At 37.5% G+C, this 21,585-nt stretch overlaps 1 protein-coding gene and 1 non-coding gene across 2 annotated transcripts; one reads left to right on the forward strand and one right to left on the reverse strand.

Annotated features, from left to right (window-relative positions):
* Nucleotides 1–6,192: 6,192 nt before the first annotated feature.
* Nucleotides 6,193–7,386, forward strand: LOC130135544 (uncharacterized). Its single transcript, XM_056305006.1, has one exon. It carries the CDS (start codon nucleotides 6,193–6,195, stop codon nucleotides 7,384–7,386), a length of 1,194 nt encoding a protein of 397 aa, XP_056160981.1.
* LOC130135576 (small nucleolar RNA R71) lies at nucleotides 6,688–6,794 on the reverse strand. The gene has a single exon (XR_008814876.1). It is a non-coding gene; the product is annotated as a small nucleolar RNA R71 (small nucleolar RNA).
* Nucleotides 7,387–21,585: the final 14,199 nt, after the last annotated feature.

The raw sequence follows: 21,585 nt of genomic DNA on the forward strand, positions 1-21,585 counted from the left end.
TCGCTGGAAATTCCAGAAAATAACGCTCATTTCAATGAAATTCGACGCTTAAGTTTCTGAATAAGGCAAATTTAGTGCTCGTGTGCTTGATCGACGAGAACAACCTGCGAAGGTCGAAGGAGACCGTGGGACCCACCGGTCAAGATCTCACCTGACCGAGGCAGTGGGACCCAGTAACTTGGTGCTATTGCCGCACGTGCTTCGGAAGAGTTCCGTGGGGGGATTTAGAGCACGTGGAGGAAAGCGACGCCATTGACGCAGGTGGGTCGGAGGTCCCCACATCGATGATCACGTCACGGTCAGCTCAGGTGCCTATCATTGTTATTAGGACAAGGGAACTAGGAAATTTCCGACACGCGTTTGTGGTGCGATTTAGCGCGACTGCGCTTGGGGTGCTTTGCTTATCATCGAGACAAGAGACGTGGATTTTCAGCATGTGATTAGCGCCTAGATTACGCCTAATAATGAAGTTAAGGGGGTCGGTGCTCTTTTGGCGTGTGGGTGAATTTTGATTGTGAAAGTTTGGTGCGCATAAAAATTGGGGAAAAGAAAGGAAAATAGAAACAGAAACTTCCATTTGTTATGCAATATGAGGCATTGCATATGTGATGAAGCTAATATAGCTAAATATTTCTTTGAGTTGGCCGCATAGCATTTACCGTAGGTCAATTACTAGTTGCGAATGCAAACGAATTACGACCATTATATGTAAGTTAGGACCCATAAAGTAAAATTACTATCTATAAGTACAATCGATCTCATGACGGTGGTGTTAGGTAAATTATTGTTAAAAAAAAGGGGCCTTGCCTGTAGGAGCACCCTGATTCTCTAATGCCTTTAGACCATTTTGCTGCTGCACTTTTTCAACATTTCACATGAAACTTCAATCGTTGATGTACAACGCTTTCCATTAAAAGAAGGATGCATCTCACGTTCGTTGAGAGTCAGGGACGGTGCTGATTTTTAGGTTAAAATAACGAGATCCACATTTTAGAGCGGACAATGCCTCGTGACGGGAGACACAGAGATCCAGAAATCAACATTTGCTTTTTTTGTTGGAAATCAAAAGAAGGAAATAGCATGGACGACATAGTGCTTAATGCCAAAGCCATATTTTGGAGGGGATAAGGTGTGCTTATTAAGTAACGATGATTATCGAATAAGGTGTCGACATAAGAAATTTTGTTCCTCTAATTGTGCTATTGGGTTTAAATCTTATTGGGAGCACTTTATGAAAAGCACTTTGTGTTAAATTATCTTTCGAGTTTGATCTCATGAGTGAAACCGGATCGAAGTTCAGGAATGTGATTTTAATTGGGAAAGTCTTTATTGGACTTTTGGTTAACTGAGTATATGAAGTAGCAACAAATCCTTGTTGGAGTCGGCTTTTTAGTTTTAGTCGACTAATAAGGGTCTCTTATTTCGCATATTATACAAATGCGGGTGTTGGTCTTAGCACAATAGAGCAAATAAGAGGAGTATTAAGGTTTCCTCTTTATGAGTTTTCTGAGTTTTGTGAAAGATTGTAAGATGAAATTTGTGAGTTTTGCTATGGATGTATTCTGGAGCCGGGAAATACTTGAGCTTAAGCAATTATTAAGAGTGATCGATTTCATAGTGAATTAATTCTCATCCTAGACCCAGAATCTACCTAGTTAAAACAGTAACCAATCCGGATCAACCTGGGAACCGACTATCGTATGCCCTCCAATTGATTGCAACTTTCTTTTTGTCTTAGTAGCACAAATTAATACTTTGGATAAATTGTATGGGAACGAAACTAGGACTCCAAACTTGGAAGTTGATATGAGAGAGAAGATTTGGGATTCGAAAGGGTCATTTACGAATGCACCGCCTAGCTTGTCGAGCATACAATGCTCAGCCGCATTGAGCCCCTTCAAATGCTTCTTCAACCCTCGCGCTTGTTCCACGTAAGAACCTTTTTTTTTATAAAATTGAAAGAAATGTAAAAACATACTTGATTTGTAGCGCCAAAGCATCAAGTTTATATCCAAAAAGTCTTAAACCTATTGTACGGGGACTAATTTAGTCTTAGACTTTTCAATTGTATCAATTTAATCCTAAACCTTTTGACAATTTGTCAATGTAGTTTTTTCGACCAATTTTGGCTAGAAATCACTGACGTGGATACCAATTGTCCTACGTGGCACGTCCGGTGCCGACGTGGATGATTTTTGGAGTTTTTATTCAATTTTTTTGAATTTGTTTTCCTTTGCTTTTGTTTTTCTTTTCTTTTCTTTTTTTTTCCTTTCCTTCCCTTTTTCTCTGTGGCCAGCGGCCAGCCACGAGCCAAGGTCAGGGAGGGCCTTGCTTACCGGCTGCAAGCGAGGGTCACCCATTGCCCTCGCTAGATTTGAGCAAGGGATGGCCGGTGAGGGCAACCCTCGTTTGTGGTCAGTTGCCGACACCGGCAAATTACCGGCCACATGAAAAAGGAAAAAAGAAAAGAAAGATTAGAAAAGAAAAAAAAATTTAAATTTTTAAAAAATTGCAAAAACTATTCACGTCAGTGCCGGCAGTACAATGTAAAACGGCTAGTATTCATGTCAGCGATTTTTAACCAATAGGACTACATTGGCAAATCGTCAAAATATTTAAAACTAAATTGGCCGTCGTACAATACGTTTAAGATTTTTTGGACAATATCCCAATTCATAGGTGACCCGAATTTCAATCTGAACAAATCCTCCCTCTAAAAGGTTTTAAGTAACCCATTGGGCCTTCACTACAGAGTTCATATCACTGCAAACAGAACTCCCTTTTAAATTGAAGATTTTCGCTTGCTGGTGAGCCTAGACACATCCTTGCAAACTACTAAGAAAGTAAGAAATATTTCCATTGTCAATCACTATATAATAAGACGGCTATGCTTGTTCATATAGTAAGCCTCCGAGGAATACTGATTGGTCTAAAACACCCCATTTAAAAAAAAAAATAGAGGCGCAAACTTGGAACAATTCCACCCTTCCAATTCGGTCAGGTTTAGTATAAGGAACCGAGAACTAGATTGCTTATTGTCGGTTCCAAATTTGTGGAACTGGGATCCACCCAAAATCGACAGGTTCGCTCTAGGTCCTAGGTTAATCCAGGAACGATGCTCACCCTTATCAATTGTAAATTCTGTATTCTCCATATTCATAATGGATCTCTTGGCAACTGGCTCTCTCTGTGGAGTATGTATCGAGAGTCGGACCGAATTATGTAAATAACTAGTGTCCTTTATCATTTATTGTTGATTTCTCTGGTAATTTCTACTTCTCTCGTTAGACTTGAATTGCATAATCCGTTAGCTTTAGCGTTATTGCACAACAATTGGCATCAAAGCTAAACTTATCATTTCTAGAGTGATTTGCAGCTTTTGCTTGTCTGATCTCTCTATCTATAAACGTTGTGTTTGCAATTATGTCCAGAATAAGAGTTGAAATTGGGAAGTTCAACATGAGGAACAACTTTGGATTGTGAAGAATTAAGTGCCCTATTAACTACCCAAGATTTGGCGAAGGTGTTGGATGGTAAGGATAAATTGTCAGAAACGATAAAAGAGGTCAATAAGGTATAGTTGATGGAGAATGCAAAAAAACATGATCTTGTTGAATTTATCAAATAAGATGTTAATTGAAATGGTCGAAAGAAGGATATCACAACGTTATTGGTAAAACTTGAATCACTTTAATTGATGAAGGTGTTGGCTAGGTTCACTCTCATGCGGAGGAAGCTCAATGAATTGCAAGCCCAAGACTTGAGCTCATATGATAATCTATATGGAGAAATAGGGTTTCTCACTATTATTATGTTGTAGCCACAAAAAGAATGTTTTTTGAGACGCAGTAACAAGAGAGAAAGAGAGCAGAAAATCTAGGTTGAAGAAATATTTGATTTTCATCAAGTTAATATCGGAGGTCGATTCGTGGTCCGATTGAGTTGAAATTTTGTCATCATGCTCATGACACATTCTTCTCAAATCTAATTGGTTTGATTTTTAATTGAAGCTCCCTACATCAGGTTTTTCGTGAGTTTAACTGAACCTCCATTTTTTGTGAGATTTATCATTTGTCTCTTGTGAAGTTTATGTGTATGGCTAAGAATGATGTTTTTGATGTCTTTGCTGCTATGTACCTCTAGTATTTACTATAGAAGAACTTTGTTCCCAGTTTTGCTTATAGTGAAGTTTTTTGGGTGGACTCAAGTCCCGTGGTTTTTTATCTCCTCACATCAAGGAGGTTTTCCAAGTAAAAAAATCACATTGTGTTTGTGGGTGCTTGGTATTTATATTCCTTGATTAAGTTATTTCCTAATAGATTTGCACAAAAAGGGAGAGTGTTTTGTTCTGCTGCGCTAATCCGATATTGTTGAGATTGTCATTGTTCTCCCATTAAAGTAGTATCAGAGCATTGGTTCTTGTTTGATTTTTCTGCCTTGTGTTAAACGATGGAAACAAATACGAGTAGAATTGTTACATTGAATGGTTCGAATTATCATGTTTGGAAAGGAAAAATGGAAGACAATTTGTATGTGTGAAGGATTATTATTTACCCGAGTTTACTGATGAGAAACCCGAGAATAAAACTGATGTTGAATGGACTATATTTCATTGTCAAGTGTGTGGTTACTAATAATTCTATTTTATATAGAGTTTATTTATTATTTTAACTTAATATTTGCTTAGTTTTAATTGAATTTGATGCCTACTTTATTTATTTTAATTAATTTTTGTAGGTAATTGAAGTTAAAGGAAGCTCAGGGACTAATTTTGTAATTTGCCGGCTTTCCACGCGTTTTGTCCTCCTAAGCTGCGTGAAAGTATCCACAACAATCCAATTGTTCCTAAATCGTGTAGAAGCTTCCCAAATTGGAGATCAAAGCTATGTAAATCTGAAATCAAGAAGAATCAAGCCTATTTTGGGAAGAAAATCAAAGTCCAAGCTAAAAAAGGAGTTTTATTATTGAGAGGAGTCCTAATTTGGAAGAACCTTTAATTGCAATCCTATTGTGATTAAGGTTTCTTGGAAAACAAGAGGAGGTATAAAAACGTGATTTCAGAAGAGAGAAACAGAGGAAGAAGAAGGAGGAGGTGATAAAAAAATCAAGCATTTGATTATTCTTGATGAATCTGTTCTAGTTCTTCATCATGTTTAGTTTAGTTATTGTTTTTAGTTTAATGTTCATTATGTTCTAGACTACTTGTTGTTAGAGCTACGATGTAGCTTAACTATGATTGATTAATTTTCAAGAGTTGTTGATGCAATTCTAGATCTCGTATGTGTGAGTTATATATCACGTTCTTAATGCTTTGAAGTGCTTGATCACCACTTGAATGATTTTTATTGCATGATGAAACCGAAAGGAGATTCTATGCGAGTGCTTTATGATATATAGCCATGAATTTAACTTAAATAGAGATATACTAGGTTGTTTGTGTGGTTTCGGTAGTAAGTAAATCGAGGGTGGTTTATTGAATCCAGGAACATTCATAGATTTTAATGCACTTAGGTTTACTTAAATTCACATGGACCAAGTGTGGGTTGCTAAATCTAAGTAGGGTTGCTATACTGGACCAAGGATAGTAATTTAAATTAGGAAGTTCTACCATCACACTATGATTTCAATTTGATTGCATGACGAGCTTGGTTAATTAATATTGATTGGTTAAACGAAATCGGATGCTCTAACGTTTTTAATTCTTGATCAAAGTCCTTTGCTTCTTGCTTCTTTATGTTCGAAATTTCTAGGTTTAGTTTGTGAATTTCTATTTTCGATTTTGGTTTGCTGCCTTGGTTAATTTAGCTTTCGGAAATTTCAATCGTAATAGGTTAATTTAGTTTTCTTTAGAATTTCGATTGTTTTATTAAATCTTTAATTGGTTAGATAAAGTTGAGAATTGTTCACCTTTAGTAAGTAATTTGATTGATTTGTCTACAATCTCTGTGGGAACGATACTTTAATTCATCACTTTATTACTTGTTCGATACGTACACTTGCGTTGCTAATTTAGAGAATAAGTTTTTGGCGCCGTTGCTGGGGATTGATTTGATAATTAACAATTACTATTAATACCGAGCAATTCTTGGTTTAGTCTAGCTTTATTTTATTTTATTTTATTTGTTTGATTTTACAGAAGAAAAATAAAAAAAAGGAATTTCGGCTCTGTACAAGAATTGGGTGGAATATTGCATGACTCGAAGCCAACAGGGAGAACTTGAGAAGCTTGATCCTGAAATTAAGCGCACTTTTCTGAGACGACGACAAGAGCAAAACAACAACACCATGGCTGAAAACCAACAGGGAGAAGAAAATCCAAGGAGGACTTTGAAGGATTATGCCGCACCTACGGTCCAAGGATCAACATCAAGCATTAGAAGGCCAACCATACAAGCTAACAATTTCGAAATTAAGCCTTCCTTAATTCAGATGCTTCAAAACGCAGTCCAATTTAGTGGATTGCCGAATGATGATCCTAATATCCATTTAGATGCTTTTCTTAAAATTTGTGACACTATAAAATATAATGGCGTTACTGATGATGCCATTAGATTGAGATTATTCCCTTTTTCCTTGCGTGATAAAGCTAAGACGTGGTTAACTTCTCTTCCTGCAGGATCTATCACGACTTGGAATGACATGGCTCAAAAATTCATTAGTAAGTACTTTCCTCCTGCTAAGTCTGCCAAGATGCGTAACGATATTACTTCTTTTGTACAGATGGATGGTGAATCTCTGTACGAAGCATGGGAGAGGTTTAAAGAACTACTAAGGCGTTGTCCGCATCATGGCCTACCAGTTTGGATGCAAGTGCATACATTCTACAATGGAGTGATGCCGAATTTGAGGTCTACCATTGATGCCGCAGCTGGAGGGACGTTGAACAATAAATCGCCTGAGGAAGCCTTTGATCTTTTGGAGGAGATGGCGGCTAATAGCTACCAATGGCCAATTGAGAGGCTATCTGCTAGAAAGTCGAGTCGAATTCATGAAGTCTTTGTCAATACTACCATTGCCGCAGATTTTGCTGCTTTAAACAAAAAGATCGACTCAGTGTTGAAGATTCAAGGCCCAACTTGTGAATTTTGCAATGGAAGCCATGCTAGCACCAAATGTCAGGTAGGTAATCCTTTCACACATCCTCCTGAAAATACTAACTTTGTTGGAAATTTTAGCAGGCCTCCCCAGAACAATCCATATTCAAACACCTATAATCCTGGATGGCGAAACCACCCGAATTTCTCCTGGAGCAACCAAAATCAGCAAGGGCCGAGACCACCACCACCATCATTTAGGCCGCCCGAGGAGAAACAGCACAATCACCTTGAGGAAATGGTTACTAAGCTAGCTCAAACAACTCAAGACTTCATTAAAGTGCTGATGTGAGGTTCCAAAATCAGGAGGCATCCATTCGAAATCTGGAGAAGTAGGTTGGCCAGTTAGGTAACCATTTGTCAGAAAGACCGTATGGTATCCTTCCGAGCAACACTGAGAAGAATCTAGTTGAGAATGCAAAAGCAATCACCTTGAGGAGTGGAAAAGAAGTTAGCAGAAATTTGTCTAATGAAGCAGCAAGAAAGAAGAAAGAAATCGAACCACCCGGAGCCGACGCACCCGAAATTGAGCCCTCCAAAGCTAATCCACCTTGAAGCAAGTTATTTCCGGACAATCCAAAGCCATATGTGCCGCCAGTTCCATACCCGGAAAGACTTCAGCAACACAAAATAGATAAGCAGTTCTCTCAATTCCTTGATATTTTTAAGAAATTGCACATTAATATTCCTTTTGCATGTGCCTTAGCCCATATGCTTAGTTATGCGAAATTTTTTAAGGAAATTTTGGCAAACAAACGGAAATTGGTAGATTATGAGACTGTGAAGCTTAATGAGGAATGTTCAGCTATTTTACGGAATAAGTTACCACCAAAGTTGAAAGATCCAAGGAGTTTTACTATTCCTTGTACTATTGGTAATTCTTATTTTGATAAGGCATTGTGTGATTTAGGTGCAAGTATTAATCTAATGCCTTATTCTGTTTTTAGGAAATTAGGTTTAGGGGAAGTAAAAGCTACCATCGTATCTCTTCAGTTAGCCGATCGATCGATCAAATACCCGAGAGGCATAGTGGAGGATGTTCTAGTTAAGGTTGACAAGTTTATTTTTCCTGCAGATTTCATTGTCTTAGAGATGGAGGAGGATTTCGAGGTCCCGATCATCCTAGGCCGACCTTTTCTAGCAACAGGGAGAGCTCTAATTGATGTGCAACAAGGAAAATTAATTCTTAGAGTTCAAGATGACCGAGTCACCTTTGATGTGTTCAAAGCCATGAAATATCCTGTTGAGCCGAATGAATGTTTGAGAGTCGATGCAGTTGATAGGCTTGTGGAATCAATTTTTAGTAAAGCCACAATTGAAGACTCGTTGGAGGCATGCTTGGTTTGGCCAAGCAAAGAAGAAGCCAAGCTGTAGAGGTCGAGCAGTACACGAAATTTTTGAAAGCAAATCCACCTCTTCCGAGATTTAGATCACCGAAATTCGAAGAATTGGGATTGAATTTGAAGAAACCGAAACCCTCTATTGAAGAACCGCCAATTCTAGAACTCAAATATTTATCATCTCATCTTAAATATGCTTTTCTTGATGGAATTTCCTCTCTTCCAGTAATCATTTCTTCTTCTTTGACAGGTGTGATGGAGGAAAAGTTACTCCAAGTCCTGAGAGATCATAAAGGAGCAATAGGATGGACCATTGCAGATATTAAAGGAATAAGCCCCTCGATATGCATGCATAAAATATTGATGGAAGAGCAATTCAAACCGATCATCCAACCCAAAGGAGGCTCAATCCAAAAATGCAGGAGGTGGTGAAGGCTGAGGTAATTAAGCTACTTGATGCAGGGATCATCTATCCTATCTCTGACAGTGCTTGGGTAAGTCCTGTGCAAGTTGTTCCCAAAAAAGGAGGTATGACTGTTTAACCTAATGATAATAATGAATTGATTCCTACTAGAACAGTTATTGGATGGCGTGTTTGCATGGATTATAGAAAATTGAATGATGCCACCCGTAAAGATCACTTTCCTTTGCCTTTTATTGATCAATTATTGGAGAGACTTGCAGGGCATGAGTTTTACTGCTTTTTAGATGGATATTCTGGTTATAATCAAATCCCTATTGCACCTGAGGATCAAGAAAAAACTACTTTTACTTGTCCCTATGGTACTTTTGCCTATAGGAGGATGCCTTTTGGTCTTTGTAATGCGCCTGCTACTTTTCAAAGATGCATGATGGCTATTTTTTCTGACATGATGGAAAAATATATTGAGATATTTATGGATGATTTTTCTGTTTTTGGCTCATCTTTTGATTCATGCTTGAATAATTTAGTTTTGGTGTTACAAAGATGTAAGGAGACTAACCTTGTCTTGAATTGGGAGAAGTGTCACTTTATGGTGCAGGAAGGGATTGTGCTAGGCCATAAGATCTCTATAAGAGGAATTGAGGTGGATCGAGCTAAGATTGAAGTTATTTCAAAACTGCAGCCTCCTACCTCTGTGAAGCTTGTTCTAGGATTTTTGGGACATGCAGGATTTTATAGGCGTTTCATTAAAGATTTTTCTAAGATTGCTAGACCCCTTTCTAAATTGTTGGAAAAAGATTCTAAATTTGACTTATCTGATGATTGTTTGCAGGCATTCAACACATAGAAGGAGAAGTTAATTTCGGCATCTATCATGACTGCGCCTACTTGGGATTTGCCTTTCGAGTTGATGTGTGACGCTAGTGACTCGGTTGTTGGAGCCGTACTTGGACAAAGAAAGGATGGAATATTTCGAACCATATACTATGCAATTCGCACCCTATCTGGAGCTCAATTGAATTATGCCACAACTAAAAAGGAGTTTTTGGTGGTAGTGTTTGCTTTTGATAAATTTCACTCTTAATTGATTGGTTCCAAAGTCATTGTTTACACTGACCACTCTGCTCTTAAGTATTTGCTTGAAAAGAAAGATTCAAAACCTAGATTGATTAGGTGGATCTTACTGCTGCAAGAGTTTGACTTGAAAATCAAAGACAAGAAAGGGAAAGAAAACTTAGTGGCCGACCATCTCTCTAGATTGCCGAATGCCCCTGTGGAAGAAAGACCAATCCTAGATGAATTTCCTGATGAGGCACTTTTCTCTGTCAAAATCGAAACCCCTTGGTATGCTGATTATGTTAATTTCTTGATAAGTAAGGTTCTCCCTTCTGAATTGACTTATCAACAAAGGAAGAAATTCTTTTCTGATGTTAAACACTATTTTTGGGAGGATCCTTTCTTGTTTAAGGTATGTGCTGATCAAGTTATTAGGCGATGTGTTCCCAATGAAGAAATACCTAACATTCTTTATCATTGCCATGATGGACAGGCAGGTGGTCACTTCGGTGCCTCCAAGACTGCAGCTAAGGTTTTACAGTCTGGTTTTTATTGGCCTACACTATTTAGAGATGCATATTCTTATGTTGGTGCATGTGATAAGTGTCAAAGAACTGGTAATATATCTAGAAGACATGAAATGCCTTTAAACAATATCTTAATCTATGAATTGTTTGATGTTTGGGGTATGGATTTCATGGGACTCTTTCGACCTTCATATGGTAATACTTATATCTTGGTTGCTGTGGAATATGTTTCTAAATGGATTGATTTCGTAGCTTTGCCTTCTAATGATGCTAGAGTTGTGATTAAATTTTTGAAAAAGAATATCTTCACCAGGTTTGGCACGCCTAGGGCTATTACAAGTGATCAAGGTACACACTTTTTGAATAAGCAATTTGAATCACTTTTGCATAAATATGGTGTGACACATAAAGTAGCTGCTGCTTATCACCCTCAAACTAGTGGTCAACCTGAAATTTCTAATAGGGAGATAAAGAGAATATTGGAAAAGACAGTGAATTCTAATAGGAAGGATTGGGCAATTAAACTTGATGATGCATTGTGGGCTTATAGAACTGCTTATAAAACTCCTATTGGTATGTCACCTTTTCGACTTGTTTATGGAAAAGCAAGTCATTTGCCTGTTGAGTTAGAGCATAAAGCATATTGGGCAGTACGTTTTCTTAACTTCGATATGCAGGCAGCTGGTGAGAAGAGATTGTTGCAATTGAATGAGTTGGATGAGTTCCGCAATGAAGCATATGAGAATGCCAAGATCTATAAGGAGAGGACCAAGAGATGGCATGATAGGCACATCTTAAGAAAGGAGTTTCATATAGGTCAAAGAGTTTTATTATATAACTCACGTCTTCGTCTTTTTCCAGGTAAGTTAAAGTCAAGATGGTCTGGACCTTTCACTGTCACCAAGATCTTCCCTTATAGAACAGTTGAAGTTGTTAATGATAAGGAGGAAACCTTTAAAGTGAACGGTCAACGTCTCAAGCCCTACTTTGGAGGTGGTTTCGACTCCCAGACAGCCACCATTGCTTTGCTTTCGCCTGCCTAGAAGAGTTGGAAGAGTTTGGCTGTAAACTATAAAGCAAGCGCTTCTTGGGAGGCAACCCAAGCATTTTAATTTTTCGCATTTTAGCTTTATTTATTTACTGCATTCGAAAAAAAAATCGAATCCTCCCAATAATAGTTTTCCCTAATTACCTGGTTTATTTTTGTAGGGATCTATCTTCAAGTTTTCTCCAAGCTTTCTACCCCAAATACCCCTATGGCATGCGTTCATCATATTCCAAGGGAGTTTCTCTATCTTAATTTTTTTTCCAACATTGAGGACACTGCTGCATTAGAGTTTGGGGGTGGGAGATAAAATTTTTGCTGTAAAATTTTTGCTAGAAAATTTTTGTGAAATCTTTGCTTAATTTGAAATTTGGATGCAATTTTCGAAAAAATGTTGTTTAAAAGTGGGATTGATGTGTGAGTTAGTCTTGATCCTGAGCATGTAGTCCATATTTCGAGCACTAGTCCTTACTTTTTGAGTTATGTGTACCTAGAGAAGATTTATGTGAAGTATGTGATTCTCTTATAACTCACCCAGATCTTAGAATTTGTCTGATTTTCTCTCGAGGCAAAATTCTAGGCTAAACTCAATTAAGAAAATGATTTAGGCATTCGTTGGATCGTTTGAGCCTTTCAAGCCAACCTTGTTTATTTATCCTTAGTCACCCCATTGAGCCTTATATTGCCTAAATTTCTTTGGATACCGTTATAATGTAGCCTGAGCTTATTGACATCAGTTTTCCCTATACCCTACAGACACGGATTCTTGATGCAAAAAAAAAAATGGAGAAAAGTGTTTGAAAAAGAAATATGTGTATAGTTAGGAAATATTGTATCTTTAGTACTGCTTATACGGATCCCCATATCCAACTTTCAACTTGAGTGAGCCTTTTGGATACTCAATGGGTTGGAATTGCACTATAAAAGGAGGGACTTAGGGAGGAACTTCGCCATAAAGTATGGAACGAGAAGCAATGGAAAAAAAAAGAAAAAAAAAAGAGAGAGAAGGTATGTACTGTTGTTGAATCCAGAAAACAAATTGAGCTATGGAATTGATGTGTCTGTAGGGTAAGTTGAGCTTAAACATATCTTTGTCAAACCCTTAGCCAAGCCACATTATAAACTTATTAAGACCTATTGATTCTTGGTTGAGCTTATGGTCTACATTAGTGGAGAGAGGAATGAATGGCAAACTTATGAGATTTGGTTAAGTGGATTTAGAGTTTGGGGGCTTACATATCAACGTGGATTTATCTAGGTTGCATATAAGTTGAGGAGTTGAGGATTACACACACACACGGATTGCATGTTTAGGGTTAGACTTAACTTATGCATTGATTATAATGTTTTTCGTTGAGAATTCGAGCAACTATGGTTGAGTTTGGATTTGTGTTTTTAGTTTTGGTTTTGCTCGAGGACTAGCAAAATGTTAAGTTTGGGGGTATTTGATAATTCTATTTTATATAGAGTTTATTTATTATTTTAACTTAATATTTGCTTAGTTTTAATTGAATTTGATGCCTACTTTATTTATTTTAATTAATTTTTGTAGGTAATTGAAGTTAAAGGAAGCTCAGGGACTAATTTTGTAATTTGCCGGCTTTCCACGCGTTTTGTCCTCCTAAGCTGCGTGAAAGTATCCACAACAATCCAATTGTTCCTAAATCGTGTAGAAGCTTCCCAAATTGGAGATCAAAGCTATGCAAATATGAAATCAAGAAGAATCAAGCCTATTTTGGGAAGAAAATCAAAGTCCAAGCTAAAAAAGGAGTTTTATTATTGAGAGGAGTCCTAATTTGGAAGAACCTTTAATTGCAATCCTATTGTGATTAAGGTTTCTTGGAAAACAAGAGGAGGTATAAAAACGTGATTTTAGAAGAGAGAAACAGAGGAAGAAGAAGGAGGAGGCGATAAAAAAATCAAGCATTTGATTATTCTTGGTGAATTTGTTTTAGTTCTTCATCATGTTTAGTTTAGTTATTGTTTTTAGTTTAATGTTCATTATGTTCTAGACTACTTGTTATTAGAGCTACGATGTAGCTTAACTATGATTGATTAATTTTCAAGAGTTGTTGATGCAATTCTAGATCTCGTATGTGTGAGTTATATATCACGTTCTTAATGCTTTGAAGTGCTTGATCACCACTTGAATGATTTTTATTGCATGATGAAACCGAAAGGAGATTCTATGCTTATGATATATAGCCATGGATTTAACTTAGATAGAGATATACTACGTTGTTTGTGTGGTTTCGGTAGTAAGTAAATCGAGGGTGGTTTATTGAATCCAGGAACATTCATAGATTTTAATGCACTTAGGTTTACTTAAATTCACATGAACCAAATGTGGGTTGCTAAATCTAAGTAGGGTTGCTATACCGGACCAAGGATAGTAATTTAAATTAGGAAGTTCTACCATCACACTATGATTTCAATTTGATTGCATGACGAGCTTGGTTAATTAATCTTGATTGGTTAAGTGAAATCGGATGCTCTAACGTTTTTAATTCTTGATCAAAGTCCTTTACTTCTTGCTTCTTTATGCTCGAAATTTCTAGGTTTAGTTTGTGAATTCCTATTTTCGATTTTGGTTTGCTGCCTTGGTTAATTTAGCTTTCGGAAATTTCAATCGTAATAGGTTAATTTAGTTTTCTTTAGAATTTCGATTGTTTTATTAAATCTTTAATTGGTTAGATAAAGTTGAGAATTGTTCACCTTTAGTAAGTAATTTGATTGATTTGTCTACAATCTCTATGGGAACGATACTTTAATTCATCACTTTATTACTTGTTCGATACGTACACTTACGTTGCTAATTTAGAGAACAGTTACATTAGGCAGTGGGTGGATGATAATATTTTAAATCATATCATTGAGAAAACACGTGCACGCAGTTTGTGAAATAAGTTCGAATAATTATATGCTCGAAAGATCGGGAATAACAAGTTATTTCTAATAAAACAGATGATAGCTCTGAGATATCAAGATAGTACTCATTTGACTAATCATTAAAATTCTTTTCAAGGAATTATAAATCAGCTGGCTGTGATGGGTATCAAGTTTGTGATGAGATACAAGCATTATGGTTGCTTGGTACTTTGTCGGACTCGTAGGAGACGTTTCGAACATCTTTGTCTAATTCAGCCCCAAATGGTACAATTACCATGGATTTGGTCAAGAGTAGTATTTTAAATGAAGAGATGAGAAGAAAGACATAGGGATCCTCCTCTTCACATTTTGATGCCTTGATTGTTGAGAAAAGGGGAAGAAGTGAGACTCGAGGTCCGAGAAATACATATAAGAGCTGAGATAAAAGCAAAGGCAAATACAATAAATTTGCAAATGTTGAGTGCCATTATTGCCATTAGAAGGGACATATTCAAAGGTATTGCCGTCAATTGAAAAAAGAGAAACTGAAAGAGAAAAGTATAGAGAAGAAAAGTGATAATGACAACGATGACAATCATGTTCTGCACTTGCAGAAGACTTTCTCATTTTCTTTGATGGTGATGCGGTGAATTTTGTATATCATAAAGATCAATTAAGTAATTGATAGTGGTGCATCTATTCATGCTACATTTCATAGGGATTTCTTTACATCTTACAAGTCAGGTGACTTTATATCTATGAAGATGGGAAATAATGGGCTGGCTGAAGTTGTAGGTATTGGTGACGCGTGCCCAAAGACCGTCAATGGCATGAGGTTAATATTGAATAATGTTAAGCATATACTTGATATTCGTTTGAATTTGATTCCACAGGTAAGTTGGATGATAAGGGGTATTGCAACACCTTCAGTGATGGTCAATGGAAGCTCACTAAAGGTTCTATAGTTGTAGCTAGAGGTAAGAAATGTTCTTCGTCGTACATTATACAGGCAAAGTTGTCCACAGACAAAATTAATGCTGTGGACAGCGAAGAAATAGCTAAGTTATGGCACAAGAGGCTCAATCACATTAGTGAGAAGGGTTTGTCAATATTGGCTAAGAAGAAGCTCCTTTTAGGAATGAAAAGTTCAGCATTGAAGAAAAGTGCTCACTATTTAGCAGGAAAATAGAATACAGTTGCATTCAAAAGCTCCCTTCATTCAAGAAAGTCAGGTATACTTGATTTAGTGCATTCTGATGTTTGCGGTCCTATGAGGACAAAATCACTTGGTGGCTCTCTTTATTTTGCTACTTTCATAGATGACTATTCAAGGAAAATTTGGGTTCATACCTTGAAAACTAACGATCAAGTATTATATGCTTTTAAGCAGTTTGGGCTTTAGTTATGAAATAGACTGGAACGAAGTTGAAATGTATCAGAACTGATAACGGGGGAGAGTATACTGGACCTTTTGATGAATATTGCAAACAACAGGATATTCGACATTAAAAGACACCTTCCAAGACACCTCAGTTAAATGGCTTAGCTGAGAGAATGAACAGGACACTGGTTGAAAGGGAAAGATGTTTACTTTCACAAACAAAGCTACCGAGATTCTTTTAGAGTGAGACTTTGAATACAATTGCACATGTATTGAATCTTACTCCATATGTCCCTTTAGAGTTTGATGTTCCTGATAAAGGTTGGACAGGCAAAGATGTTTTTTATGATTATTTGCGTGTCTTTGGATGCAAGGCATTTGTGCATATTCCCAAAGATGAGAGGTCTTGATGTGAAAACACGACAATGCATATTCATTGACTATGGACATGATTTTTTTGGTTATAAGTTTTAAGATCCAGTTGACAAGAAAGTTGCAAGAAGCTGAGATGTTGTATTTATAAAAGATCAAACAATACATGATATTGAGAAATCAAATATGGCTTCAGTACCACAGGTTAGTGGTGATTTAATTGACTTGGATCTAGTTCCTCACACACATGATCCTGCACACATTGATGAGAGGCAGCAGGAAGTAAATGTTCCGGACAATGCATATATCCCAGAACATGTTGAGACAGATGATATCGTTCTAGAACCAGAAGTCTATTAGATGCTCCACCAGATGATCCAGTCTGGAGATCCATTAGAGACTGACGACCTTCCACTAGATATTCTGCACATGAGCATATATTATTGAATGATGTAGGTGAACCAAAATGCTATGAATAAGCAAGAGAAGATGAATGCAAAAGCAAATGGTTTGATGTAATGCGGGATGAAATGCAATCACTTTATGATAATCATATTTTTGAGCTGGTGAAGATGTCTAAAGGCAAAAGAGCTTTGAAGAACAAGTGGGTATATAAATTGAAGCAAGATGAACTTACTTTACAACCACGATACAAAACTAGATTGGTTGTTAATGGATTCGGTAAGAGAAAATGGTATTGACTTTGATGATATATTTTCTCCAATGATGAAAATGTCTTTTATCCGTGTGGTTCTAGGCTTGGCAGCTAGCCTAGACTTGGAAATTGAGCAGATAGATGTCAAAACAGCCTTCTTACATGGTAACTTGGAGGAAGAGACATACATGGAACAACCAAAGGGTTTCAAAGTGGAAGGAAAAGAGGACTATGTGTGCAAGTTAAAGAAGAGTCTCTATGGACCAAAGCAAGCACTAAAACAGTGGTACAAAAAGTTTACCTCAGTTATGACGGAGCAGGGCTATAAAAAGACTTCCTCGAATAATTGTGTGTTTCTCTAAAAAAATTCTGATGATGACTTTATTATTCTCTTGTTTTATGTTGATGATATGTCGATTGTTGGCAGGAATGCTTCACGAATTGAATTATTGAAGAAACAGTTGAGCAAGTCTTTTGCCATGAAAGACTTGGGCCTGGCGAAGCAGATTCTTGGCATTAGAATTACTTAGGACAGCAATGCTAAGAAGTTGTTCTTGTCGCAAGAGAAGTACATTGAGAAGATTCTTTAGAAATTTCACATGGACAAGGCTAAAGTGGTTAGCACTCCTCTTGCTGCCCACTTTAATTTGAATACGAAGCAAAGTCGTACGACTGATGAAGAGAAGAAAGACATGCAAAGTGTTCCATATGCCTCGGCTGTGGGAAGCTTGATGTATGCGACGGTATGTACACGGCCAGACTTGGTGCATGCAGTTGACGTAGTTAGTCGTTATTTATCAAATCCAGGTAGAGAGCATTGGAATGCAGTAAAGTGGATCAAGAGGTATCTTCGGGAAACTTCCAATTTTAAACTCAGTTTCAGGACCGGGAACCTCGAGTTAGTTAAATATATAGATTCCGACTTGGCTAGAGATTTTGATACTCGTAAATCTACTTCTAGTTATTTGATTTCCTTTGCCGGTGGGACTGTGTCATGGAAGTCAAGGTTGCAGAAGTGTGTTGCACTTTCTACAACCAAAGTTGAATTTATTGCGACAACCGAAGCTAGTAAAGAGTTGCTATGGCTGAAGAAGTTCTTGGAAGAACTTGGGTTCAAGCAAAAGGGTTATGCGTTATTTTGTGACAACCAAAGTGCAATTCATCTTGGTAAGAATTTATCTTTTCATTCTAGATCAAAACACATTGATATTAGATATCATTGAATAAGGGATATTCTAGATGAGAAGTTGTTGGAACTTGAGAAAATCCATACGGACCATAATGGTTCCGATATAATGACGAAGACTCTACAAAGGGAGAAGCTTGAATATTATCGATTGATAGCAGGGATGGTGAATCCCTCCACATTGTCATGAGGGGGAGATTTGTTGATTGGGTTCACTCCCATGTAGAGGAAGCCCAAGGCTTGAGCCCATATGATAATCCATATGGATTTCTCACTAGTATTATGTTGTAGCCGCAAAAAGAACGTTTTTTAAGACGCAGTAACTAGAAAGAAAGAGAGAGTAGAAAATTTAGGTTGAGGGAATATCTGATTTTCATCAAGCTGACATCAGAGGTCGATTCATGCTCTGATTGAGCTGAAATTTTTTTAACATGCTCGTGACACATTCTTATCGAATCTGATTGGTTTGATTTTCAATTGAAGCTCCCTACATCAGGTTTTTCGTGGATTTAAATGAACCTGCTTTTTTGTGAGATTTATCCTTTACCTCTTGTGAAGTTTATGTGTATTGTCAGAAATGATATTCTTGATATCTTTGCTGCTATGTACCTCTAGTATTTACTTTAGAAGAACTTTGTTCACCCAGTTTTGTTGATAGTGAAATTTTTTGGGTGGACTCCGGTCCTGTGGTTTTTTATCTCCTCACACCAAGGAGGTTTTCCACATAAAAAAAATCGCTTTGTGTTTGTGGATGCTTTATATTTATCTTCCTCGATTAAGTTGTTTCCTATTAGGTTTGCACAGGAAGGGAGACTGCTTTGTTCCGCTGTGCTAATCCGATATTGTTTGGATTGTCATTGTTCTCCCATCAAAGTTATCACCCCCTCACATATCGGGCCTAGGCCAGAGCTACCAAAACCCGTAACTCTCCTGTGTGACTGTTGGATCTAGATTTGTTAACAACTTTTGGCTCTGATACCAGTGTTGGGTGATCTTGGGCCTCTCTCACCCCAAAAGCTAGCTCAAAGGGTGATACTTTTCTTCACACTTATAAACCAACCACTAGCCCCTTCTACAACCGATGTGGAACACTATCAATAGAAAGGGTTTGAACAATCGTTTATTTATGGTAACAAAGATGTTCCCATTCCAGGTGATTGAAAACATATCTTTTAGAGCCCATTTAGATGAGTTTAACAAACTTATGATGGACTTGAACGACGTCAATGAAGCCTTGCCTAATGAGAAACAAGGCATGACGTTGTTGGCATCTTTACACGATTCCTTTGAGCACTTTACTGATTCAATGCTATAGAGGTACACTACAATTACCTTGGAAGAGGTAAAATCCATCTTGTTTTCTAAGGAATGGTAAAATAGTAACGAGAAGATAACTTAGTGTAGGATTTAGCGTAAAGTTTGGTTATTCGTGGTAGAGATGAATACCGAGAGTCTGAAGGTTCTAGATGGAAAAGATGTTCTAAAATGAGATCCATTGATCGGACGATCAATGTTTTCACTGTGATGAGGCGGTACACTATGCGAGAGATTATTGGAAGTATAAGGGTAAATGAGTTAAGGCGGAATCTATAGATGATGGTAATATTGTTACCACAGCAAATAATAGTTTCAGTAATACATATGATGTGTTAGCAGTCACGATGAGTTCAACAGGTGATGATTGAGAACTTGACTCTAATGTTGTTATCATGTGACTTCTCATAATCGTTAGTTTACTACCTCAATGCTTAGGGTGGTAAGGCACTAATGGGAAATGATGCTCTTGCAATATAGTAGGATTCAAAACGGTTCAAATTAGGATGCTCGATGGAGTGGTGAGACACTTCACAAAACGTTAGGCATGTGTCATGGCCCAGAGATATGGATTGATCTCGAGGGTTTCTGAACGAAAGATCAAGACTGATCCATGAACAGGCAGACCTCGAGGTTTCTAAGTCCTAGAGTTTTCTTGTATATTCGAACCATCTCGTGGATACGTATCGAAAACATGCCATTCAAAGCACTTTTTTAGCATTGCATTCTCCTCGTGTGTGATATATATTGTGTCTTACTGTTTGGAGATCATAAATGCACCATTCGAATCTTATTAGATTACTTATTCTACTCATCCGGGAATCACTGTTGTTCAACATGTTCCCTCCGTAACCGAGTCAAAATCTTTTGTGTTCGATTGTATTGTAAACAGCCGAGGAGGATGCCGGATCCACTTTTCGTGATCTTTTAGTACGAGCATTTTCTAGAAACAATTCACAAGTAATTGTTTTTCGTCTTTGAGCACGCATAGAGCCTTTGATCAATACTTGACGAAAATCCAATAGTTGTGGATAGACGTATCAAAGCCACTTCGTCTACTTGATCAGGTATTATTAATATTTTTACTATTAACATCAATATTTTGCCGGATATAAGTAAAAATCACTACGCGTTTGGCATTTCTCAAATGACTCTCATGATCTTTTGCCACGTCTTCTTCGTTTCCTCCAACCTGTTGTTCTTGTCAATTGTCCAATTCTATGTTTTCGCCGGTGCTGATGTGATTCGATTATTTTGGTTGATTGTCGGGGAGGTTGGACCGCCATCTGGGTTTTTTTTTTTTTTTTGTTGAGGAGGTTGGACCACTTTTACTATACTTGCATCCGTCATCTTAGAGACGTACTCAGACAGGGAAGTTTGCTCTTTAATGGGATAATGACACCGCAAGTACTATAACTTTTGTATGGTGCTCACTTGAGCGACATAACTTTTTTTTTTCGTTCATTGAGTGCCATATCAGTGTAAAATCGTTCACTTGAGTGTTTACTTCGGCAATTCGTCCTATGTGGCCTTTTAACTTAAATTTTCACTCCGACGTGTCTCTTTAAAAAGAAATTGAAGTCAAACATGGAAATTCTTCGTCCAACATGGCAAGAGTAATAAAAACGTCTTTTCTTTTTCTTTCTCTAAATGTTGCCTCTACAAAAACGAGGACGTCTCTCTAAATGCTTCTCTAATTGCTTCCTCAAACGACGACGTCTCTCTCTCCCTCTTTAAATAATTCTTCTCTAAAACTCGTAAACTCTATAGAAACGCAAGAATGTATCGGTGATGAGCTCTCTGGTAGGGCGGAAGAGGAGGACTGCGGTTCTTGATTTGGAGACGTTCTTTTCTCGTTCTTGTTATTGCACTTGATCTTGATATGGGTCTTTCTCTAACCTCATTCTCGATTTCTCCTTCATCGTCGGCGCCTCTAGAGAGGGAGCTTTCATGGATTGATGGCTTCGCCGAAAACAAGAGAGCATACGAGCTTCAAAGGAGGCATCTTTTGGCTTGTGCTCATCAAAATGGAAGCCGAAGCTGTCTCTATGTCTTTATCTGTGAGATTTGTTCTTAGGAAGAGTGTCTTAGGACATCGGGTTTTCCTTTCACTTGGACAAGGGAAATGAATTATTCGAAGCCAAAGAATTTTGACGGTCCAATTGCTCTCTTTCGCAAATTTGATAAGGTGATTTGCCCCCATTTGAAGAATCGGGATTAGGGTTCTTCATGAAAGATATTAAATTATTTCTCAAGTTTGATGCATGATACTCGATCCGATTGGATGAGGCGTAAAAGGAAAGTCCTAGCTGGACTCATGAAA

This window comes from Syzygium oleosum, unplaced genomic scaffold (assembly GCF_021117445.2).
Source record: "Syzygium oleosum isolate NSW1041296 unplaced genomic scaffold, Sole_v2.1 Sole_v2.34, whole genome shotgun sequence".
In the NCBI taxonomy this organism is placed as follows: Eukaryota; Viridiplantae; Streptophyta; class Magnoliopsida; order Myrtales; family Myrtaceae; genus Syzygium; species Syzygium oleosum.